At 41.0% G+C, this 27,113-nt stretch overlaps 2 protein-coding genes across 2 annotated transcripts in view; both read right to left on the bottom strand.

Annotated features, from left to right (window-relative positions):
* The window catches only part of LOC311115562 (uncharacterized protein), a gene marked incomplete at its 5' end in the record, with an annotated part of 3,026 nt that extends 2,138 nt beyond the window's left edge, over positions 1-888 (bottom strand). Inside the window, 3 exons of the mRNA XM_084190713.1 lie at positions 1-131; positions 230-487; positions 605-888. The exon at positions 1-131 is cut by the window's left edge and continues 115 nt beyond it. Coding sequence (XP_084046839.1) covers positions 1-131; positions 230-487; positions 605-888 — 673 coding nt within the window. The remainder of the gene's footprint in view (positions 132-229; positions 488-604) is intronic.
* Positions 889-4,852: 3,964 nt separating this feature from the next.
* LOC311115561 (uncharacterized protein) overlaps positions 4,853-27,113 on the bottom strand; it is a gene marked incomplete at its 3' end in the record, with an annotated part of 52,495 nt that continues 30,234 nt past the window's right edge. Inside the window, exons 10-20 of the mRNA XM_084190712.1 lie at positions 25,436-25,525; positions 24,744-25,329; positions 22,508-22,618; positions 22,332-22,410; positions 21,733-21,825; positions 18,341-20,332; positions 10,193-10,337; positions 6,066-6,497; positions 5,326-5,757; positions 4,946-5,017; positions 4,853-4,862 (exon numbers count right to left, since the gene is read on the bottom strand). Of these exons, the coding sequence (XP_084046838.1) occupies positions 4,853-4,862; positions 4,946-5,017; positions 5,326-5,757; positions 6,066-6,497; positions 10,193-10,337; positions 18,341-20,332; positions 21,733-21,825; positions 22,332-22,410; positions 22,508-22,618; positions 24,744-25,329; positions 25,436-25,525 (4,042 nt within the window). The remainder of the gene's footprint in view (positions 4,863-4,945; positions 5,018-5,325; positions 5,758-6,065; positions 6,498-10,192; positions 10,338-18,340; positions 20,333-21,732; positions 21,826-22,331; positions 22,411-22,507; positions 22,619-24,743; positions 25,330-25,435; positions 25,526-27,113) is intronic.

The following is a 27,113-nucleotide window of genomic DNA, read 5'->3' as shown; positions in this document are numbered from 1 at the left end:
GAAGCACTTCCAGGTCCAGCCTGCAGGAGGTCAGGTCTCCACCAACCTTCTCCAGGAACCACTGAGTCAAGTCCTTGTCCTGAGCTTCATACACAACTACAGTCAGCTGCTGCAGAGTGTCTGAGTTCAGTCTAGGAGGTTGGAACATTAAGGCAGTCAGAAATATGAAGAAAAACACATGAATGAAGTTCCTATTTCTACTTCTAAAAAACATCAGCTTCGGACTGACCTGAGAGAGAGAGGTCCCTGGTGACACAGCAGTGTGATGAGAGAGTGACCCTGGATCCAGAAGTCAGTCAGGTCCAGACACTGAACCCTCCAGAGTCTCAGCAGGGATGCCACACTACTCAGAGCCCTGGATAACACTCTCTCTGGTGGCTGGTTGCTCTTAAGGACCAGGGAGAGCTCTGGGACAGTCAGTGGAGTAGCACCTCTCCCTGTCCTCCTAACCAGTCTGGACAGTTTCACTGCCATGCCCACATTCAGCCTGGAATGAAAAGACAAAACTCAAGTCACTTTAAACAGAGAAACCTTGTCAGATAAAATGCTCAATAGGAAAATAAACTATTCAATAGACCTGTAAAAGCTGTCTTACTGAACATACCTGAGCTTGTGTAGCTTTGACTCATGTCTCACAATAAGTAAGGCTCCTTGGAGAGAGATCTTGCTGGGGGTAAGAGTGAGGTCCACTCTGGAGGCACAGAGACCCAGGACTCTCCCCACAGACCTGCAGGTTTTCCTGGGTAACTCTCCTCCCAGTGACAGGGTGGAGCCCAAGGCCTGGAGGAGAGAGGCCAACTGCTGGTCCTCCTCTCTGGACCTCACAGGGACGGATTCAGACACCCTCTGGAAGAACCTGTCATCATCACAGCTGAAACAGCAGAACATGGGGGGACATGAAATCAGACATTTAGGAGACAGTCCAAAAGTATTGGGACAATGACACATTTTTTGTTGTTTTGGCTCTGTACTCCAGCACTTTGACATGATACAATGACTATGAGGTTAAAGTTACAGCAATGTTTGTACATACAGTGCCTTGCATTAGTATTCAATCCCCTTACATACTTTTTATTGTGTTACAACCTGGAATTAAAATGGAATCAATTAGAATGTTTTTGTCAAGAATTTACAATAACAGGTAGGGGTTAGCATTTAAATCATACCCCCAAGACATGCTAACCTCTCACCATTACAATAACAGGGAGGGGTTGGCATTTTATATCATACCCCCAAGACATGCTAACCTCTCACCATTACACTAACAGGTAGGGGTTAGCATTTTATATCATACCCCCAAGACATGCTAACCTCTCACCATTACAATAACAGGTAGGGGTTAGCATTTTATATCATACCCCCAAGACATGCTAACCTCTCACCATTACACTAACAGGTAGGGGTTAGCATTTTATATCATACCCCCAAGACATGCTAACCTCTCACCATTACACTAACAGGTAGGGGTTAGCATTTTATATCATACCCCCAAGACATGCTAACCTCTCACCATTCCAATAACAGGGAGGGGTTAGCATTGTCTTTGGAAGGTATAATATTTATGCCTCTGTAACCTTCCCACTCATCATTATTCACGATTCATTCAGGATTATCCGAGATCATGGAAGCATCCACATTAATGTAGAAGTGTTTAGAAACATATTCTGTTCTTATTTACAATAAAAGTGACTCCAAAATGACACAATACATTATTTAACATTCATTTCTATTGGACACTAAATAATCTGAAACACAACCAAAACAAACAGCAAATGCATCCAACACATTTGTAGAATCACAAGCTTGATGTAGTCATTGCATTCTAGGAATATAGGACCAAATACTACACTATGGAATACTTTAATACACATAAGTGAATATGCCCAAATACTTTTGGTTCCCTAAAATGGGGGGACTTTTACAAAAAGTGCTGTAATTTCGAAACAGTTCACCCGATATGGATGAAGATACCATCCAATTAAAGCTGACAGTCTGCACTTTAACCTCATTGTAGTTGAAATCATTTAAAATCCAAAGTGCTGGAGCACAGAGCCAAAATAAATGTGCCAAAACAAAAATGTGTCCATGTCCCAATAATTTGACCTCACTGTACATGAATACATGCCTGTCATATGGACACGTAATACCATGTCACAGAGAAAGTTCCATAATATGCAGGACATTTGGTTTTGTAGATTAGGTATTCTGAGTATAAACTTTCAGGTTTCATGTTACAAAACGTCTCAAACATAAAATTCACAAGATTTCTAAAAGACAAATGTCTAGCATCACAAAATGTAGAAAAATTCACAATATCTGTGTAACATTTAGTAATGCAACATTTGTTATGTCAAGAAATCTGAGTATAAATGTTACCAGATTCACCAACACTTGAAGATTTATATTACAACGTTTCTACAAGATAATAATCACTAGCATCACATAATCACTAACCACCACACATGTTCAGACTCACCTCAGCTGTGAGATGTAGGGCAGACACTGAAGGAAACTCCTCATTTCACTCTCTTCATCTGACCAGCCCTTCAGCTCTACTGGTTTCTTCTCTTGTTGGAGTTTCAGCACTTCTAGGTGGAGGGAGGCCTTTCTCTTTGAGAGGTCTATGGACCAGACTGCAGGAGCTGACTGGTAAACTGGCTGTAATGCTGGAAGGACACTCCTGCCTGTTTGAGTCTCATAGTCCTTCACATGTGCGTACAGATCCAGCAGGAAATCACATTTCTGACTGTGATATACTTCAGACAGTGAAAACAATTTCTCTACAGTTGTTTGTATGGTTCCTCTCTCATAAAGAGCTGCTTGAAGACACAAATTCAGTAGGAATATCTTCTCTCTCTTTGTCCTCTCTTCAGGGGATCTTCTCTGATCCTGTGGTGTAGGAAAACTGCAAGAACAGTTAAACAACAAATAGATGAATATGTGAAAGATATGATATGCATTTCTGATGGTCACATTATGGCAGTTAAAATACAATGACTATCTTTCTAAACTCATCATCCACTTAAATTGTTCCTTAAAATCCTGACCACGAAGTAAGATTGCATTTTTTTAAACAGTATGTGTATATTTAGTTTATTAAGTTACTGCAGAAAGCTAAACGCATCCTCTCTGAAGGGAAATACAGGGACAGACAACTGCAATCTCTGAACTGTACGGATCCAACTCACCTCAGCTGTGAGATGTAGGGCAGACACTGAAGGAAACTCCTCACTTCACTCTCTTCATCTGACCAGTCCTTCAGCTCTACTGGTTTCTTCTCTGGTTGGAGTTTCAGCACTTCTAGGAGGAGGGAGGCCTTTCTCTTTGAGAGGTCTATGGACCAGACTGCAGGAGCTGACTGGTAAACTGGCTGTAATGCTGGAAGGACACTCCTGCCTGTTTGAGTCTCATAGTCCTTCACATGAGAGTACAGATCCAGCAGGAAATCACTATGTTTTGAATTGTCTCCATAGGGAAAAGGAAAGGTGCTGTAAGTACACACTGATGATACCAGTTTCAGTGTCTTCTCTCCTGTCTGCTCCTCCCACTCTGCTGCTTGAGACAGGAGATCCACCAGGAACTTGATCTGATTTGAGGGATCAGACCTCCATGGATAGAAACTGCAACAAGGACAGTAACAGCTGATTCAGACATGGATGAACACATAAACCAGTCATAACTAAAGATATATGAAGTAGTTATACATGTACATAATGTGCTTTGGTTATATGTAAAAGTATTTAATTTTAGAGACATTCACATGATGTATGTGTGACATTTAGTAATGCAACATTTGTTATGTCAGGAAATCTGAGTATAAATGTTACCAGATTCACCAACACTTGAATTTGTATATTATAATGTTTCTACAAGATAATAATCACTAGCATCACATAATCACTAAACACCACACATGTTCAGACTCACATCAGATGTGAGATGTAGGGCAGACACTGAAGGAAACTCCTCACTTCACTCTCTTCATCTGACAAGCCCTCCAGCGCTACTGATTTCTTCTCTGGTTGGAGTTTCAGCACTTCTAGGAGGAGGGAGGCCTTTCTCTTTGAGAGGTCTATGGACCAGACTGCAGGAGCTGACTGGTAAACTGGCTGCAATGCTGGAAGGACACTCCTGCCTGTTTGAGTCTCATAGTCCTTCACATGTGAGTACAGATCCAGCAGGAAATCACTCTCTATAAATGGATCATCACCATCATCATCATCATCACCATCATCATCATCATCATATGTGTATCTGCACATGGAGGATAATGTCTTTAAGATATTTTCTCCTGTCTCTGTATCATACTCAGCTGCAGCAACACTGAGTTTAGACAGAACTGACCAGGCCTCTTTATCAAAACCAACAATAAACCTGAATGAGAAGACAGAGAAACATTGTTACTACATGTTAGCCTAGATTATCTGGTTAAGTCATGCAGGGGAATCACCCACAGACAAATAATAATGTTTACATGGCAGAATGGCAAATAAAGACTAATGGAGTGATTTGGATGAACAGATGTTTTATTAACAAGATAAATAGCTGGTACAATATGACACATCTCTGGAAAAAAAACACTCACCTCAGCTGTGAGATGTAGGGCAGACACTGAAGGAAACTCCTCACTTCACTCTCTTCATCTGACCAGCCCTTCAGCTCTACTGGTTTCTTCTCTGGTTGGAGTTTCAGCACTTCTAGGAGGAGGGAGGCCTTTCTCTTTGAGAGGTCTATGGACCAGACTGCAGGAGCTGACTGGTAAACTGGCTGTAATGCTGGAAGGACACTCCTGCCTGTTTGAGTCTCATAGTCCTTCACAAGAGAGTACAGATCCAGCAGGAAATCACTCTGTTTAGAATTGTCTCCATAGGGAAAAGGAAAGGTGCTGTAAGTCCACACTGATGATACCAGCTTCAGTGTCTTCTCTCCTGTCTGCTCCTCCCACTCTGTTGCTTGAGACAGGAGATCCACCAGGAACTTGATCTGCTTTGAGGGATCAGACCTCCGTGGACAGAAACTGCAACAAGGACAGTAACAGCTGATTCAGACATGGATGAAGACATGAAACCAGTCATAGCTAAAGATATATGAAGTAGTTATACATTTACATAATGTGCTTTGGTTATATGTAAAAGTATTTAATTTTAGAGACATTCACATGATGTATGTGTAACATTTAGTAATGCAACATTTGTTATGTCAGGAAATCAGGGGATACATGTTACCAGATTCACCAACACTTGAAGTTTTATATTACAATGTTTCTACAAGATAATAATCACTAGCATCACATAATCACTAACCACCACACATGTTCAGACTCACCTCAGCTGTGAGATGTAGGGCAGACACTGAAGGAAACTCCTCACTTCACTCTCTTCATCTGACCAGTCCTTCAGCTTTACTGGTTTATTCTCTGGTTGGAGTTTCAGCACTTCTAGGAGGAGGGAGGCCTTTCTCTTTGAGAGGTCTATGGACCAGACTGCAGGAGCTGACTGGTAAACTGGCTGTAATGCTGGAAGGACACTCCTGCCTGTTTGAGTCTCATAGTCCTTCACATGTGAGTACAGATCCAGCAGGAAATCACTCTGTTTAGAATTGTCTCCACTGAGAAAAGGAAAGGTGCTGTAAGTCCACATTGATGATACCAGCTTCAGTGTCTTCTCTCCTGTCTGCTCCTCCCACTCTGCTGCTTGAGACAGGAGATCCACCAGGAACTTGATCTGCTTTGAGGGATCAGACCAACATGGACAGAAACTGCAACAAGGACAGTAACAGCTGATTCAGACATGGATGAACACATGAAACCAGTCATAGCTAAAGATATATGAAGTAGTTATATATTTACATAATGTGCTTTGTTTATATGTAAAAGTATTTAATTTTAGAGGAATGCACATTATCTATGTTTGACATTTAGTAATGCAACATTTGTTATGTCAGGAAATCTGAGTATAAATGTTACCAGATTCACCAACACTTGAAGTTTTATATTACAATATTTCTACAAGATAATAATCACTAGCATCACATAATCACTAACCACCACACATGTTCAGACTCACCTCAGCTGTGAGATGTAGGGCAGACACTGAAGGAAACTCCTCACTTCACTCTCTTCATCTGACCAGCCCTTCAGCTCTACTGGTTTCTTCTCTGGTTGGAGTTTCAGCACTTCTAGGAGGAGGGAGGCCTTTCTCTCTGAGAGGTCTATGGACCAGACTGCAGGAGCTGACTGGTAAACTGGCTGTAATGCTGGAAGGACACTCCTGCCTGTTTGAGTCTCATAGTCCTTCACATGAGAGTACAGATCCAGCAGGAAATCACTATGTTTTGAATTGTCTCCATAGGGAAAAGGAAAGGTGCTGTAAGTACACATTGATGATACCAGTTTCAGTGTCTTCTCTCCTGTCTGCTCCTCCCACTCTGCTGCTTGAGACATGAGATCCACCAGGAACTTTATCTGATTTGAGGGATCAGACCTCCATGGACAGAAACTGCAACAAGGACAGTAACAGCTGATTCAGACATGGATGAACACATGAAACCAGTCATAACTAAAGATATATGAAGTAGTTATACATGTACCTAATGTGCTTTGGTTATATGTAAAAGTATTTAATTTGAGAGACATTCACATGATGTATGTGTGACATTTAGTAATGCAATATGTGTTATGTCAGGAAATCTAAGTATAAATGTTACCAGATTCACCAACACTTGAAGTTGTATATTACAATGTTTCTACAAGATAATAATCACTAGCATCACATAATCACTAAACACCACACATGTTCAGACTCACATCAGATGTGAGATGTAGGGCAGACACTGAAGGAAACTCCTCACTTCACTCTCTTCATCTGACAAGCCCTCCAGCGCTACTGATTTCTTCTCTGGTTGGAGTTTCAGCACTTCTAGGAGGAGGGAGGCCTTTCTCTTTGAGAGGTCTATGGACCAGACTGCAGGAGCTGACTGGTAAACTGGCTGTAATGCTGGAAGGACACTCCTGCCTGTTTGAGTCTCATAGTCCTTCACATGTGAGTACAGATCCAACAGGAAATCACTCTCTCTAAATGGATCATCATCATCATCATCATATGTGTATCTGCACATGGAGGATAATGTCTTTAAGATATTTTGTCCCGTCTCTGTATCATACTCAGCTGCAGCAACACAGAGTTTAGACAGAACTGACCAGGCCTCTTTATCACAACCAACAAACAACCTGAATGAGAAGACAGATAAACATTGTTACTACATGTTATCCTAGATTCTCTGGTTAAGTCATGCAGAGGAATCACCCACAGACAAATAATAATGTTTACATGGCAGAATGGCAAATAAAGACTAATGTAGTGATTTGGATGAACATATATTTTATTAACAAGATACATAGCTGGTACAATATGACACATCTCTGGAAAAAACACTCACCTCAGCTGTGAGATGTAGGGCAGACACTGAAGGAAACGCCTCACTTCACTCTCTTCATCTGACCAGCCCTTCAGCTCTACTGGTTTATTCTCTGGTTGGAGTTTCAGCACTTCTAGGAGGAGGGAGGCCTTTCTCTTTGAGAGGTCTATGGACCAGACTGCAGGAGCTGACTGGTAAACTGGCTGCAATGCTGGAAGGACACTCCTGCCTGTTTGAGTCTCATAGTCCTTCACATGTGAGTACAGATCCAGCAGGAAATCACTCTGTTTAGAATTGTCTCCACTGAGAAAAGGAAAGGTGCTGTAAGTACACATTGATGATACCAGCTTCAGTGTCTTCTCTCCTGTCTGCTCCTCCCACTCTGCTGCTTGAGACAGGAGATCCACCAGGAACTTGATCTGCTTTGCGGGATCAGACCTCCATGGATAGAAACTGCAACATGGACAGTAACAGCTGATTCAGACATGGATGAACACATGAAACCAGTCATAGCTAAAGATATATGAAGTAGTTACATATTTACATAATGTGCTTTGATTATATGTAAAAGTATTTACTTTTAGAGACGTTCACATGATGTATGTGTGACATTTTGTAATGCAACATTTGTTATGTCAGGAAATCAGGGGATACATGTTACCAGATTCACCAACACTTGAAGTTTTATATTAAAATGTTTCTACAAGACAATAATCACTAGCATCACATAATCACTAACCACCACACATGTTCAGACTCACCTCAGCTGTGAGATGTAGGGCAGACACTGAAGGAAACTCCTCACTTCACTCTCTTCATCTGACCAGCCCTTCAGCTCTACTGGTTTCTTCTCTGGTTGGAGTTTCAGCACTTCTAGGAGGAGGGAGGCCTTTCTCTCTGAGAGGTCTATGGACCAGACTGCAGGAGATGACTGGTAAACTGGCTGTAATGCTGGAAGGACACTCCTGCCTGTTTGAGTCTCATAGTCCTTCACATGTGAGAACAGATCCAGCAGGAAATCAATCTGTTCAGAATTGTCTCCACTGAGAAAAGGAAAGGTGCTGTAAGTACACACTGATGATACCAGCTTCAGTGTCTTCTCTCCTGTCTGCTCCTCCCACTCTGCTGCTTGAGACAGGAGATCCACCAGGAACATGATCTGATTTGAGTTATCATAGTACTCTGGATAGAAACTGCAACAAGGACAGTAACAGCTGATTCAGACATGGATGAACACATGAAACCAGTCATAGCTAAAGATATATGAAGTAGTTATACATTTACATAATGTGCTTTGATTATATGTAAAAGTATTTACTTTTAGAGACATTCACATGATGTATGTGTGACATTTTGTAAATGCAACATTTGTTATGTCAGGAAATCAGGGGATAAATGTTACCAGATTCACCAACACAAAGTTTCATATTACAATGTTTCTATAAGATAATAATCACTAGCATCACATAATCACTAACCACCACACACACTAACCACCACAACTGGCTGTAATGCTGGAAGGACACTCCTGCCTGTTTGAGTCTCATAGTCCTTCACATGTGAGAACAGATCCAGCAGGAAATCAATCTGTTCAGAATTGTCTCCACTGAGAAAAGGAAAGGTGCTGTAAGTACACACTGATGATACCAGCTTCAGTGTCTTCTCTCCTGTCTGCTCCTCCCACTCTGCTGCTTGAGACAGGAGATCCACCAGGAACTTGATCTGCTTTGCGGGATCAGACCTCCATGGACAGAAACTGCAACAAGGACAGTAACAGCTGATTCAGACATGGATGAACACATGAAACTAGTCATAGCTAAAGATATATGAAGTAGTTATACATTTACATAATGTGCTTTGATTATATGTAAAAGTATATAATTTTAGAGACATTCACATGATGTATGTGTGACATTTAGTAATGCAACATTTGTTATGTCAGGAAATCAGGGGATAAATGTTACCAGATTCACCAACACTTGAAGTTTTATATTACAATGTTTCTACAAGACAATAATCACTAGCATCACATAATCACTAACCACCACACATGTTCAGACTCACCTCAGCTGTGAGATGTAGGGCAGACACTGAAGGAAACTCCTCACTTCACTCTCTTCATCTGACCAGTCCTTCAGCTCTACTGGTTTCTTCTCTAGTTGGAGTTTCAGCACTTCTAGGAGGAGGGAGGCCTTTCTCTCTGAGAGGTCTATGGACCAGACTGCAGGAGCTGACTGGTAAACTGGCTGTAATGCTGGAAGGACACTCCTGCCTGTTTGAGTCTCATAGTTCTTCACATGAGAGTACAGATCCAGCAGGAAATCACATTTCTGACTGTGATATACTTCAGACAGTGACAACAGTTTCTCTACAGTTGTTTGTATGGTTCCTCTCTCATGGAGAGCTGCTTGAAGACACAGATTCAGTAGAAATAACTTCTCTCTCTTTGTCCTCTCTTCAGGGGATCTTCTCTGATCCTGTGGTGGAGGAAAACTGCAAGAACAGTTAAAAAACAAATAGATGAATATGTGAAAGATATGATATGCATTTCTGATGGTCACATAATGGCAGTTAAAATACAATGACTATCTTTCTAAACTCACCATACATTCAACTGTTCCTTAAAATCCTGACCATGAAGTAAGATTGCATATTTTCCAAACGGTATGTGTCTGTTTAGTTTATTAAGTTAATGCAGAAAGCTAAACGCATCCTCTCTAAAGGGAAATACAGGGACAGACAACTACAATCTCTGAACTGTACGGATCCAACTCACCTCAGCTGTGAGATGTAGGGCAGACACTGAAGGAAACTCCTCACTTCACTCTCTTCATCTGACCAGCCCTTCAGCTCTACTGGTTTCTTCTCTGGTTGGAGTTTCAGCACTTCTAGGAGGAGGGAGGCCTTTCTCTCTGAGAGGTCTATGGACCAGACTTCAAAGTAAATTGCAGATTAAAATCCCTGTGTACCAAAGTTTAGGCCAGGCTATTAACAAACTAGTGAAAGACATGTCCCTATGTGACAACAGTAATGATATATCAATGGAAGACATGTCTCTATGTGACAACAGTAATGATATGATATCAATGGAAGACATGTCCCTATGTGACAACAGTAATGATGTTATATCAATGGAAGACATGTCCCTATGTGACAACAGTAATGATGTTATATCAATGGAAGACATGTCCCTATGTGACAACAGTAATGATGTTATATCAATGGAAGACATGTCCCTATGTGACAACAGTAATGATGTTATATCAATGGAAGACATGTCTCTATGTGACAACAGTAATGATGTTATATCAATGGAAGACATGTCTCTATGTGACAACAGTAATGATGTTATATCAATGGAAGACATGTCTCTATGTGACAACAGTAATGATGTTATATCAATGGAAGACATGTCTCTATGTGACAACAGTAATGATGTTATATCAATGGAAGAAATGTCCCTATGTGACAACAGTAATGATGTGATGTCATATCAATGGAAGACATGTCCCTATGTGACAACAGTAATGATGTTATATCAATGGAAGACATGTCCCTATGTGACAACAGTAATGATGTTATATCAATGAAAGACATGTCCCTATGTGACAACAGTAATGATGTTATATCAATGAAAGACATGTCTCTATGTGACAACAGTAATGATGTTATATCAATGGAAGACATGTCCCTATGTGACAACAGTAATGATGTGATGTTATATCAATGGAAGACATGTCCCTATGTGACAACAGTAATGATGTTATATCAATGGAAGACATGTCTCTATGTGACAACAGTAATGATGTTATATCAATGGAAGACATGTCCCTATGTGACAACAGTAATGATGATATCAATGAAAGACATGTCTCTATGTGACAACAGTAATGATGGTATATCAATGAAAGACATGTCCCTATGTGACTACAGTAATGATGTTATATCAATGGAAGACATGTCTCTATGTGACAACAGTAATGATGTTATATCAATGGAAGACATGTCTCTATGTGACAACAGTAATGATGTTATATCAATGGAAGACATGTCCCTATGTGACAACAGTAATGATGTTATATCAATGGAAGACATGTCTCTATGTGACAACAGTAATGATGTTATATCAATGGAAGACATGTCCCTATGTGACAACAGTAATGATGTTATATCAATGGAAGACATGTCCCTATGTGACAACAGTAATGATGTTATATCAATGAAAGACATGTCCCTATGTGACAACAGTAATGATGTTATATCAATGAAAGACATGTCTCTATGTGACAACAGTAATGATGTTATATCAATGGAAGACATGTCCCTATGTGACAACAGTAATGATGTTATATCAATGGAAGACATGTCCCTGTGTGACAACAGTAATGATGTTATATCAATGAAAGACATGTCCCTATGTGACAACAGTAATGATGTTATATCAATGGAAGACATGTCTCTATGTGACAACAGTAATGATGTTATATCAATGGAAGACATGTCTCTATGTGACAACAGTAATGATGTTATATCAATGGAAGACATGTCCCTATGTGACAACAGTAATGATGTTATATCAATGGAAGACATGTCCCTATGTGACAACAGTAATGATGTGATGTTATATCAATGGAAGACATGTCCCTATGTGACAACAGTAATGATGTTATATCAATGAAAGACATGTCCCTATGTGACAACAGTAATGATGTTATATCAATGGAAGACATGTCTCTATGTGACAACAGTAATGATGTTATATCAATGGAAGACATGTCCCTATGTGACAACAGTAATGATGTGATGTTATATCAATGGAAGACATGTCCCTATGTGACAACAGTAATGATGTTATATCAATGAAAGACATGTCCCTATGTGACAACAGTAATGATGTTATATCAATGGAAGACATGTCTCTATGTGACAACAGTAATGATGTTATATCAATGGAAGACATGTCCCTATGTGACAACAGTAATGATGTGATGTTATATCAATGAAAGACATGTCCCTATATGACAACAGTAATGATGTTATATCAATGGAAGACATGTCTCTATGTGACAACAGTAATGATGTTATATCAATGGAAGACATGTCTCTATGTGACAACAGTAATGATGTTATATCAATGGAAGACATGTCCCTATGTGACAACAGTAATGATGTTATATCAATGGAAGACATGTCTCTATGTGACAACAGTAATGATGTTATATCAATGGAAGACATGTCCCTATGTGACAACAGTAATGATGTTATATCAATGGAAGACATGTCTCTATGTGACAACAGTAATGATGTTATATCAATGGAAGACATGTCTCTATGTGACAACAGTAATGATGTTATATCAATGGAAGACATGTCCCTATGTGACAACAGTAATGATGTTATATCAATGGAAGACATGTCTCTATGTGACAACAGTAATGATGTTATATCAATGGAAGACATGTCCCTATGTGACAACAGTAATGATGTTATATCAATGGAAGACATGTCTCTATGTGACAACAGTAATGATGTGATGTTATATCAATGGAAGACATGTCTCTATGTGACAACAGTAATGATGTTATATCAATGGAAGACATGTCCCTATGTGACAACAGTAATGATGTGATGTTATATCAATGAAAGACATGTCTCTATGAGACAACAGTAATGATGTTATATCAATGGAAGACATGTCTCTATGTGACAACAGCAATGATGTTATATCAATGAAAGACATGTCTCTATGTGACAACAGTAATGATGTTATATCAATGGAAGACATGTCTCTATGTGACAACAGTAATGATGTTATATCAATGGAAGACATGTCTCTATGTGACAACAGCAATGATGTTATATCAATGAAAGACATGTCCCTATGTGACAACAGTAATGATGTTATATCAATGGAAGACATGTCCCTATGTGACAACAGTAATGATGTTATATCAATGAAAGACATGTCCCTATGTGACAACAGTAATGATGTGATGTTATATCAATGGAAGACATGTCTCTATGTGACAACAGTAATGATGTTATATCAATGGAAGACATGTCTCTATGTGACAACAGTAATGATGTTATATCAATGGAAGACATGTCTCTATGTGACAACAGTAATGATGTTATATCAATGGAAGACATGTCTCTATGTGACAACAGTAATGATGTTATATCAATGGAAGAAATGTCCCTATGTGACAACAGTAATGATGTTATATCAATGGAAGACATGTCTCTATGTGACAACAGTAATGATGTTATATCAATGGAAGACATGTCTCTATGTGACAACAGTAATGATGTTATATCAATGGAAGAAATGTCCCTATGTGACAACAGTAATGATGTGATGTCATATCAATGGAAGACATGTCCCTATGTGACAACAGTAATGATGTTATATCAATGGAAGACATGTCCCTATGTGACAACAGTAATGATGTTATATCAATGAAAGACATGTCCCTATGTGACAACAGTAATGATGTTATATCAATGAAAGACATGTCTCTATGTGACAACAGTAATGATGTTATATCAATGGAAGACATGTCCCTATGTGACAACAGTAATGATGTGATGTTATATCAATGAAAGACATGTCTCTATGTGACAACAGTAATGATGTTATATCAATGGAAGACATGTCCCTATGTGACAACAGTAATGATGTTATATCAATGGAAGACATGTCTCTATGTGACAACAGTAATGATGTTATATCAATGGAAGACATGTCCCTATGTGACAACAGTAATGATGATATCAATGAAAGACATGTCTCTATGTGACAACAGTAATGATGGTATATCAATGAAAGACATGTCCCTATGTGACTACAGTAATGATGTTATATCAATGGAAGACATGTCTCTATGTGACAACAGTAATGATGTTATATCAATGGAAGACATGTCCCTATGTGACAACAGTAATGATGATATCAATGAAAGACATGTCCCTATGTGACTACAGTAATGATGTTATATCAATGGAAGACATGTCTCTATGTGACAACAGTAATGATGTTATATCAATGGAAGACATGTCTCTATGTGACAACAGTAATGATGTTATATCAATGGAAGACATGTCCCTATGTGACAACAGTAATGATGTTATATCAATGGAAGACATGTCTCTATGTGACAACAGTAATGATGTTATATCAATGGAAGACATGTCCCTATGTGACAACAGTAATGATGTTATATCAATGGAAGACATGTCCCTATGTGACAACAGTAATGATGTTATATCAATGAAAGACATGTCCCTATGTGACAACAGTAATGATGTTATATCAATGAAAGACATGTCTCTATGTGACAACAGTAATGATGTTATATCAATGGAAGACATGTCCCTATGTGACAACAGTAATGATGTTATATCAATGGAAGACATGTCCCTGTGTGACAACAGTAATGATGTTATATCAATGAAAGACATGTCCCTATGTGACAACAGTAATGATGTTATATCAATGGAAGACATGTCTCTATGTGACAACAGTAATGATGTTATATCAATGGAAGACATGTCTCTATGTGACAACAGTAATGATGTTATATCAATGGAAGACATGTCCCTATGTGACAACAGTAATGATGTTATATCAATGGAAGACATGTCCCTATGTGACAACAGTAATGATGTGATGTTATATCAATGGAAGACATGTCCCTATGTGACAACAGTAATGATGTTATATCAATGAAAGACATGTCCCTATGTGACAACAGTAATGATGTTATATCAATGGAAGACATGTCTCTATGTGACAACAGTAATGATGTTATATCAATGGAAGACATGTCCCTATGTGACAACAGTAATGATGTGATGTTATATCAATGAAAGACATGTCCCTATATGACAACAGTAATGATGTTATATCAATGGAAGACATGTCTCTATGTGACAACAGTAATGATGTTATATCAATGGAAGACATGTCTCTATGTGACAACAGTAATGATGTTATATCAATGGAAGACATGTCTCTATGTGACAACAGTAATGATGTTATATCAATGGAAGACATGTCTCTATGTGACAACAGTAATGATGTTATATCAATGGAAGACATGTCTCTATGTGACAACAGTAATGATGTTATATCAATGGAAGACATGTCTCTATGTGACAACAGTAATGATGTTATATCAATGGAAGACATGTCCCTATGTGACAACAGTAATGATGTTATATCAATGGAAGACATGTCTCTATGTGACAACAGTAATGATGTTATATCAATGGAAGACATGTCCCTATGTGACAACAGTAATGATGTGATGTTATATCAATGAAAGACATGTCCCTATGTGACAACAGTAATGATGTTATATCAATGGAAGACATGTCTCTATGTGACAACAGTAATGATGTTATATCAATGGAAGACATGTCTCTATGTGACAACAGTAATGATGTTATATCAATGGAAGACATGTCCCTATGTGACAACAGTAATGATGTTATATCAATGGAAGACATGTCTCTATGTGACAACAGTAATGATGTTATATCAATGGAAGACATGTCTCTATGTGACAACAGTAATGATGTTATATCAATGGAAGACATGTCCCTATGTGACAACAGTAATGATGTTATATCAATGAAAGACATGTCTCTATGTGACAACAGTAATGATGTTATATCAATGGAAGACATGTCCCTATGTGACAACAGTAATGATGTTATATCAATGGAAGACATGTCTCTATGTGACAACAGTAATGATGTTATATCAATGGAAGACATGTCCCTATGTGACAACAGTAATGATGTTATATCAATGGAAGACATGTCTCTATGTGACAACAGTAATGATGTTATATCAATGAAAGACATGTCCCTATGTGACAACAGTAATGATGTTATATCAATGGAAGACATGTCCCTATGTGACAACAGTAATGATGTTATATCAATGAAAGACATGTCCCTATGTGACAACAGTAATGATGTGATGTTATATCAATGGAAGACATGTCTCTATGTGACAACAGTAATGATGTTATAATGGAAGACATGTCCCTATGTGACAACAGTAATGATGTGATGTTATATCAATGGAAGACATGTCTCTATGTGACAACAGTAATGATGTTATAATGGAAGACATGTCCCTATGTGACAACAGTAATGATGTTATATCAATGAAAGACATGTCCCTATGTGACAACAGTAATGATGTTATATCAATGGAAGACATGTCCCTATGTGACAACAGTAATGATGTTATAATGGAAGACATGTCCCTATGTGACAACAGTAATGATGTTATATCAATGAAAGACATGTCCCTATGTGACAACAGTAATGATGTTATATCAATGGAAGACATGTCCCTATGTGACAACAGTAATGATGTTATATCAATGGAAGACATGTCCCTATGTGACAACAGTAATGATGTTATATCAATGGAAGACATGTCCCTATGTGACAACAGTAATGATGTGATGTTATATCAATGAAAGACATGTCCCTATGTGACAACAGTAATGATGTTATATCAATGGAAGACATGTCCCTATGTGACAACAGTAATGATGTGATGTTATATCAATGAAAGACATGTCCCTATGTGACAACAGTAATGATGTTATATCAATGGAAGACATGTCTCTATGTGACAACAGTAATGATGTGATGTTATATCAATGGAAGACATGTCTCTATGTGACAACAGTAATGATGTTATATCAATGGAAGACATGTCCCTATGTGACAACAGTAATGATGTTATATCAATGGAAGACATGTCCCTATGTGACAACAGTAATGATGTTATATCAATGGAAGACATGTCCCTATGTGACAACAGTAATGATGTTATATCAATGAAAGACATGTCCCTATGTGACAACAGTAATGATGTTATATCAATGGAAGACATGTCCCTATGTGACAACAGTAATGATGTGATGTTATATCAATGGAAGACATGTCCCTATGTGACAACAGTAATGATGTTATATCAATGGAAGACATGTCCCTATGTGACAACAGTAATGATGTGATGTTATATCAATGGAAGACATGTCTCTATGTGACAACAGTAATGATGTTATAATGGAAGACATGTCCCTATGTGACAACAGTAATGATGTTATATCAATGAAAGACATGTCCCTATGTGACAACAGTAATGATGTTATATCAATGGAAGACATGTCCCTATGTGACAACAGTAATGATGTTATATCAATGGAAGACATGTCCCTATGTGACAACAGTAATGATGTTATATCAATGGAAGACATGTCTCTATGTGACAACAGTAATGATGTTATATCAATGGAAGACATGTCCCTATGTGACAACAGTAATGATGTTATATCAATGGAAGACATGTCCCTATGTGACAACAGTAATGATGTGATGTTATATCAATGAAAGACATGTCCCTATGTGACAACAGTAATGATGTTATATCAATGAAAGACATGTCCCTATGTGACAACAGTAATGATGTGATGTTATATCAATGGAAGACATGTCTCTATGTGACAACAGTAATGATGTTATAATGGAAGACATGTCCCTATGTGACAACAGTAATGATGTTATATCAATGAAAGACATGTCCCTATGTGACAACAGTAATGATGTTATATCAATGGAAGACATGTCCCTATGTGACAACAGTAATGATGTTATATCAATGGAAGACATGTCCCTATGTGACAACAGTAATGATGTTATATCAATGGAAGACAGTAATGATGTTATATCAAGCAGTACAAATAGAACATAAAAAACTTTCATTATTGATCTTCGAAAGTCCAATATACACAGATGGCTCTTTATTTTCATTTAGTTTAAGCCAGAACGATGCCTTACATATTAAAATAATCTTCACATGCATATCAAGTTATATTGATTTGATGTAGCTCACCGTAGACTGGGACATCTGTCTCTCTGGTGGTTTCACTCGTGTCTCCTTCTCCATAGACAGCTGATACTCTGACTCTGTAGCAGGTACTGAGGTTCAGAGTTACATCACAGTAACAGTCAGCTGTCACCATGGTAGACCAGCCCTCCAGTCCTGCCTCTTTATAGTCTACTTTGTAGTGGAGTACAGGGGCACTATCTTCACACTCAGGCTGGAACCAAGTCACTTTGACGGTTTCATTGGTTTTGTTCAGCAGCCGGCTCACATTCAGATGTTCAGGTGGGGATCTCAGGGTCTTGACCTCAATGACCTTGCTGAAGTCGCTCATACCAGAGTGCTCTATGACAGAGTACCTGATCTGGTACCGTGTGCATGGTTTCAAACCTGGTACTACGCAGGTTTCTGCAGGAGCCGGGGTGACTACCTCATTCCATGGTCGTTCTCTAGCCTCACTAACACCAGTGGTCACGACTCTGTACTCTACTCTGTACCTCTCAGGTCTCCTGATGGTTGACTGGGGAAACTTCAGGATGACACAGCTATGTTTTATCTCTGCTACCCGGACTGGATCAGGTTTTAATCCCAGCTGGAAGTTGGTGCTGATGAGACTGCCTTGTTGATACAGACGAATGGAGGATCCAGGAACACTGATATCTGGTATAACTGCTGCAATGAACTTGATACACTCTCCATCTCTTCTGTCTTCATAGGATTTGGTGAACAAGCGGAGGTCAGATTGAATTTTCTGACTGACCTGTGTCTTCTGCAGGTCAGTGATCCCAGATTGGTTCGTGGCGTTCTCTTGTACAGAGAGTGAGTGCTGCTTCATAGTGGAGAGGAATGGATCTTCATCCTCCAGTGAGGTCAGAGTGAAACACAGCACCCTGTCTGTCTGTGAATCTAGAAGGACTTTCTCCAGCTCCTTCTCAGATTTCACTATGGGAAGGTTCTTGGTTTTGCAGATGTTAACAGCATTCACCTCAGCTTCCTTAATGTGAAGCCAACGGTCTAAAGCCTGAGGAGCGAATGGTGACTGATCGTGTATCTTGAGAATCTCTCTCAGCCACAACAAACATGATTCACCATTTTCTCTAATGAACTCTGTGGCTTTGGCCAGTGCTTTCTGAAACTCCACCTGATACTCGGACAGTGACTCTGAAAACTGTGTAAGTTTGTCCTTGGCATAAGGGAACCATTTCATCACATAGGCATTGGTGTGGTCTGCCATCATGTCCTGGCACCTCATTGTGACCCGTCTCAGGTGTTCCAGAACTTTCTCAGCTCTGATGAGCAGGTCTTCACTGATCTCAAATGAAACACAAGCCGCTGCATGGTCCAGATTCTTCAGAGGGTACAGCCAGACACGAACAGGCACTGCTTTCTCTCCTTGCTGCCCCAGACGCCTCGGCAACGACTGGTACACCTCTACTGTTGTGTCATAATCCATTGTGGTTGTTGGATCTACATCACTGTGCAAGGTGCATTGATACAACAAACTGTCTATTTTCTCTGAGTCTGTCAAACTTGAGAATATGTCTTCTGAATTGAAGGTGGAGAGCATCTTCTTGATCACATCTTGCATCTCGGTTCTCTCTCTTCTTGCATTCCTTTGTCCGCTGATGTGGTTGCTGTCAAAGATAAAGAATGCTTGAGCTCCGTAGAGAACAGCCATCACCACATGGGTTGCCTTGTGTTGTGTTCTGTCTGTCTCCTCCTGAAGCACCCGGTGACTGAGCATGTCCAGTCTGGTAGTGGTTCTGTAGTGTAGAGTGACCCGGTCCTGCAGTGTGGACTGAACAGGATGGTTCAGGTATCCAGCAGCACCACCGACCTCCACCAGTCCAGACAGGACACTGGCTCTCAGAGGAGTGGTCACATCCAGAGCCCTGAACCTATCCTGTAGGGAGTCTCCTTCAACACACTTCACCTCTGTGTGAGGCCGAGGGAGGGACAGTTGCATTGAAGCAATGGTCTTGTTGTTCCACAGAAACAAATCTAAGGAAATAAGAAACTTTAATTATCTTAAGAATTTTAGACTTTTAAATTATTTATTATTATTTGGGTAAAAGGAGGTTATGAAATAATTTGATAACTTTAAATTATACAACCACCACTCTGATAAGACCAATTACTTGTAATATTTTGAGTCACAGCTTAAACCAGCAAATCCTCAAATGAACCTGCCTTCCCCAATGACGTCCTACCCCGGCCAAACCCTCCCCTATCCCGGAGGACGCTGGGCCAATGACGTCCTACCCCGGCCAAACCCTCCCCTAACCTGGAGGACGCTGGGCCAATGACGTCCTACCCCGACCAAACCCTCCCCTAACCTGGAGGACGCTGGGCCAATGACGTCCTACCCCGGCCAAACCCTCCCCTAACCTGGAGGACGCTGGGCCAATGACGTCCTACCCCGGCCAAACCCTCCCCTAACCTGGAGGACGCTGGGCCAATGACGTCCTACCCCGGCCAAACCCTCCCCTAACCCGGAGGACACTGGGCCAATGACGTCCTACCCCGGCCAAACCCTCCCCTAACCCGGAGGACGCTGCCCCAATGACGTCCTACCCCGGCCAAACCCTCCCCTATCCCGGAGGACGCTGGGCCAATGACGTCCTACCCCGGCCAAACCCTCCCCTAACCTGGAGGACGCTGCCCCAATGACGTCCTACCCCGGCCAAACCCTCCCCTAACCCGGAGGACGCTGGGCCAATGACGTCCTACCCCGGCCAAACCCTCCCCTAACCCGGAGGACGCTGGGCCAATGACGTCCTACCCCGGCCAAACCCTCCCCTAACCCGGAGGACGATGGGCCAATGACGTCCTACCCCGGCCAAACCCTCCCCTAACCCGGAGGACGCTGGGCCAATGACGTCCTACCCCGGCCAAACCCTCCCCTATCCCGGAGGACGCTGGGCCAATGACGTCCTACCCCGGCCAAACCCACCCCTAACCCGGAGGACGCTGGGCCAATTGTGCGCCGCCCTATGGGACTCCCGATCAGGGCCGGTTGTGGTACAGCCCGGGATCGAACCCGGGTCTGTAGTGACACCTTTAGCACTGCAATGCAGTGTCTTAGACCGCTGTGCCACTCGGTCCCCTAAAATACACTATACCTCAGCAGTAGATACTATAAATACACCCACAATACTTACAAAACGTCACAATATATTATAGTACATATTTCACAATATGAACTATTCACAAGACAAACTATAATGTCCAGCACTCGACAAAATAGATAGCTTTGATAGCCCAGCGCTGATGCAGGCCATGCTTTTAAACATTGGATAAAACAGAGTATGCTATACTCTACACACATATGGTACCTGAGCAAAACAATAAATACACCCACAATACTTTGAAGTCTTTAAAACTGGAAAAACATACGGTACCTGAACAATACGAGTCATTGCGGCAGTCATATAACATCCCAAGATCTATGGGACGACCGAGGGCAGCCACCACAACACTGTCTGCTGTCCAGTCTGACGATCACAGGAAACACACGATAACATGTTGTGGTACAGGTCATTAAAGGTAGTCATTCAGCAGGAATATCACTCACCTTTGGTAAGAACATCCTCATGTTGTGGTACAGGTCATTAAAGGTAGTCATTCAGCAGTAATATCACTCACCTTTGGTAAGAACATCCTCGTGTTGTGGTACAGGTCATTAAAGGTAGTCATTCAGCAGTAATATCACTCACCTTTGTTAAGAACATCCTCATGTTGTGGTACAGGTCATTAAAGGTAGTCATTCAGCAGTAATATCACTCACCTTTGGTAAGAACATCCTCATGTTGTGGTACAGGTCATTAAAGGTAGTCATTCAGCAGTAATATCACTCACCTTTGGTAAGAACATCCTCGTGTTGTGGTACAGGTCATTAAAGGTAGTCATTCAGCAGTAATATCACTCACCTTTGTTAAGAACATCCTCATGTTGTGGTACAAGTCATTAAAGGTAGTCATTCAGCAGTAATATAACTCACCTTTGGTAAGAACATCCTCAAAGCCTCTGTAGAAATGTTTTGCATGATAGGTCAGTTCCCAGGTAGCTTTCTCTAAAGTCTGAGGGACAAATAACATAATGAGAAAAGAGTTGGGATAATTCCAAACACCAGAGGGAATCCGACAGATCTAGGAAGTTGCTGACATAATACAGCACCTGTTCCAGTTGGATCGTGTTGGTTAGTTCTGTTTTCTCTTGTTGGACATCGCTCTGTAATATTGCTTCCAATCTCAACGCAGCCTGTTCGTGTTGATTTGTGTTTTTTGCCTTGACAGAAGACAATAGATCATTAAAGTAATATAATGCAGTACAGACGCTCAGGGGGCAATGTGTTATACTTCCAGATTCTGCTAAACCAGAACAGCATAGGAAACAACACGTAAAATGGGACTGTTTTTCCTTAATATGGACTAATGCTACATCCTAATGGAGATTAAAAGGGACATTCTGTAAAACCCACAATCATACAACGTTTGCCAACACTAGTCCAGACTATAGACACACCCACCTCATCAGTATCAACCACACACTAGTCCAGACTATAGACACACCCACCTCATCAGTATCAACCACACACTAGTCCAGACTATAGACACACCCACCTCATCAGTATCAACCACACACTAGTCCAGACTATAGACACACCCACCTCATCAGTATCAACCACACACTAGTCCAGACTATAGACACACCCACCTCATCAGTATCTACCACACACTAGTCCAGACTATAGACACACCCACCTCATCAGTATCAACCACACACTAGTCCAGACTATAGACACACCCACCTCATCAGTATCAACCACACACTAGTCCAGACTATAGACACACCCACCTCATCAGTATCAACCACACACTAGTCCAGACTATAGACACACCCACCTCATCAGTATCAACCACACACTAGTCCAGACTATAGACACACCCACCTCATCAGTATCAACCACACACTAGTCCAGACTATAGACACACCCACCTCATCAGTATCAACCACACACTAGTCCAGACTATAGACACACCCACCTCATCAGTATCAACCACACACTAGTCCAGACTATAGACACACCCACCTCATCAGTATCAACCACACACTAGTCCAGACTATAGACACACCCACCTCATCAGTATCAACCACACACTAGTCCAGACTATAGACACACCCACCTCATCAGTATCAACCACACACTAGTCCAGACTATAGACACACCCACCTCATCAGTATCAACCACACACTAGTACAGACTATAGACACACCCACCTCATCAGTATCAACCACACACTAGTCCAGACTATAGACACACCCACCTCATCAGTATCAACCACACACTAGTCCAGACTATAGACACACCCACCCACCTCATCAGTATCAACCACACACTAGTCCAGACTATAGACACACCCACCTCATCAGTATCAACCACACACTAGTCCAGACTATAGACACACCCACCTCATCAGTATCAACCACACACTAGTCCAGACTATAGACACACCCACCTCATCAGTATCTACGACACACTAGTCCAGACTATAGACACACCCACCTCATCAGTATCAACCACACACTAGTCCAGACTATAGACACACCCACCTCATCAGTATCAACCACACACTAGTCCAGACTATAGACACACCCACCTCATCAGTATCAACCACACACTAGTCCAGACTATAGACACACCCACCTCATCAGTATCAACCACACACTAGTCCAGACTATAGACACACCCACCTCATCAGTATCTACGACACACTAGTCCAGACTATAGACACACCCACCTCATCAGTATCAACCACACACTAGTCCAGACTATAGACACACCCACCTCATCAGTATCAACCACACACTAGTCCAGACTATAGACACACCCACCTCATCAGTATCAACCACACACTAGTCCAGACTATAGACACACCCACCTCATCAGTATCAACCACACACTAGTCCAGACTATAGACACACCCACCTCATCAGTATCAACCACACACTAGTCCAGACTATAGACACACCCACCTCATCAGTATCAACCACACACTAGTCCAGACTATAGACACACCCACCTCATCAGTATCAACCACACACTAGTCCAGACTATAGACACACCCACCTCATCAGTATCAACCACACACTAGTCCAGACTATAGACACACCCACCTCATCAGTATCAACCACACACTAGTCCAGACTATAGACACACCCACCTCATCAGTATCAACCACACACTAGTCCAGACTATAGACACACCCACCTCATTAGTATCAACCACACACTAGTCCAGACTATAGACACACCCACCTCATCAGTATCAACCACACACTAGTCCAGACTATAGACACACCCACCTCATCAGTATCAACCACACACTAGTCCAGACTATAGACACACCCACCTCTTCAGCATCTCTCTCATTCTTTATGACATCATGGCTTCTGTGGTCTTGCAAGGCACACAGAAGACAAACAGAGACCTGGTCTGTCTTACAGAAGACCTCCAGAGCTCTGTGGTGCAGCTGGCACAGTTTCTGGTCCAGGTGTCCAGTCACCTCCACCAGGGTGTGTCTCTGCAGAGCTGCTACGGTGTAGTGATGCCTGACGTGACTCTCGCAGTAGGAGGCAGTGCAGGTCAGACAGGACTTCACAGCTTTGAGCTGTTTCTCAGTGCAGAGATCACAGGCCACATCTTCAGGTCCAGCGTAGCAGTGACTGGGAAGAGCAGGGACCTTGAACCCTGCCTGGTGGAGTTTCCCAATCACCTTCTCCAAGGCTGAGTTAGTGAGGAGGTCAGGACGTGTTCTGAATCTCTTTCCGCACTGGGGGCAGTCGTACTTTCCTGTCAGGTCAGGCTGGTTCCAGTAGGTCTCAATGCACTGTCTGCAGTAACTGTGTCCACAGGGGATGGAGACTGGCTTTTTGAGAAACTCTGTACACACTGAGCATCTGAAGTGGTCCTCTGTCAGCAGACTGGCTGTCAGCTCACTGTACACAATATGGTAGAGAAATGTGGTTGTTTTAAGGATTGACTATTAATAACAGGAGCTAACCTACCAGATTTACAGGAATGTAGAAGCAGTTCTTCACTTACCTGGCATCTTTTCCAAACTTAATGGGCCTGTCCATGGACCAATCACTCTTCATGGACAGACATGGTGACCACACCCTCTCCTGTTTAACACTGTGGAAAGATCGAGGAGGGTTTTTTCATTGTGTGAATATGCAGGATTTAATAACGATCCATCTTTCATGTTGACTGTTGGGATGTTTCTATATGACAGAAACATCAATATCTGGATATTTCTATATTATTATTACTATTATTATTATTATTATTATTATTACTATTACTACTATTATTATTACTATTACTATTATTATTACTATTATTATTATGCAACAGTCTTGTGCTTTTGACAATGATTTCACATGATGCCTATTTCACATGATGCCTATTTCACATGATGCCTATTTCACATGATGCCTATTTCACATGATACCTATTTCACATGATGCCTATTTCACATGATGCCTATTTCACATGATGCCTATTTCACATGATGCCTATTTCACATGATGCCTATTTCACATGATGCCTATTTCACATGATGCCTATTTCACATGATGCCTATTTCACATGATATGCCTAAATACTTATAACCACTAGGCCAATAAATAAATACGTTTTCCCTTGGATTATTTAATTACCTACATCATGTTGTTTCAAGTTATCCATTTGGAGCGCAACATCGCGTTATTAAAAAATATGTCTAAATTGGGCAATTGAAGGCATCTAGGGCTCATATTAATAGCCCTTTCAAATGATGTATGCAATATTAAATCGGCAAGTGACTTGATGCCTACTGTGCCAAAGTCATTTAGTGTTGTTAAACGGGAGTGACGTATAACAGTAATATTGTCAAAATTCCGCTTTTAGCAACTATCACAATTGGTTAAACAAAAAGGTTATGCATGGAAACATATTAGACAATAATTAAGAGCAGGCAAATTTATCGTGTCAGGCAAAAATTATATCAAACATTTGATGTACAGTCGTGGTCAAAAGTTTTGAGAATGATGTCAATGATTCTCTCGTTAACACAGGTGAGAGTGTTGACGAGGACAAGGCTGGAGATCACTCTGTCATGCTGATTGAGTTAGAATAACAGACTGGAAGCTTTAAAAGGAGGGTGGTGCTTGAAATCATTGTTCTTCCTCTGTTAACCATGGTTACCTGCAAGGAAACACGTGCCGTCATCATTGCTTTGCACAAAAAGGGCTTCACAGGCAAGGATATTGCTGCTAGTAAGATTGCACCTAAATCAACCATTTATCGGATCATCAAGAACTTCAAGGAGAGAGCTTCAATTGTTGTGAAGAAGGCTTCAGGGCGCCCAAGAAAGTCCAGCAAGCGCCAGGACCGTCTCCTAAAGTTGATCCAGCTGCGGGATCGGGGCACCACCAGTGCAGAGCTTGCTCAGGAATGGCAGCAGGCAGGTGTGAGTGCATCTGCACGCACAGTGAGGCGAAGACTTTTGGAGGATGGCCTGGTGTCAAGAAGGGCAGTGAGGAAGCCACTTCTCTCCAGGAAAAACATCAGGGACAGACTGATATTCTGCAAAAGGTACAGGGATTGGACTACTGAGGACTTGGGTAAAGTCATTTTCTCGGATGAATCCCCTTTCCGATTGTTTGGGGCATCCGGAAAAAAGCTTGTCTGGAGAAGACAAGGTGTGCGTTACCATCAGTCCTGTGTCATGCCAACAGTA

Source organism: Coregonus lavaretus, assembly GCF_964263955.1.
Source record: "Coregonus lavaretus genome assembly, contig: HAP1_SCAFFOLD_1092, whole genome shotgun sequence".
Classification (NCBI taxonomy): domain Eukaryota; kingdom Metazoa; phylum Chordata; class Actinopteri; order Salmoniformes; family Salmonidae; genus Coregonus; species Coregonus lavaretus.
Note: the sequence above shows the minus strand (reverse complement) of the source record. Positions and strands in the feature narration are given on the sequence as shown.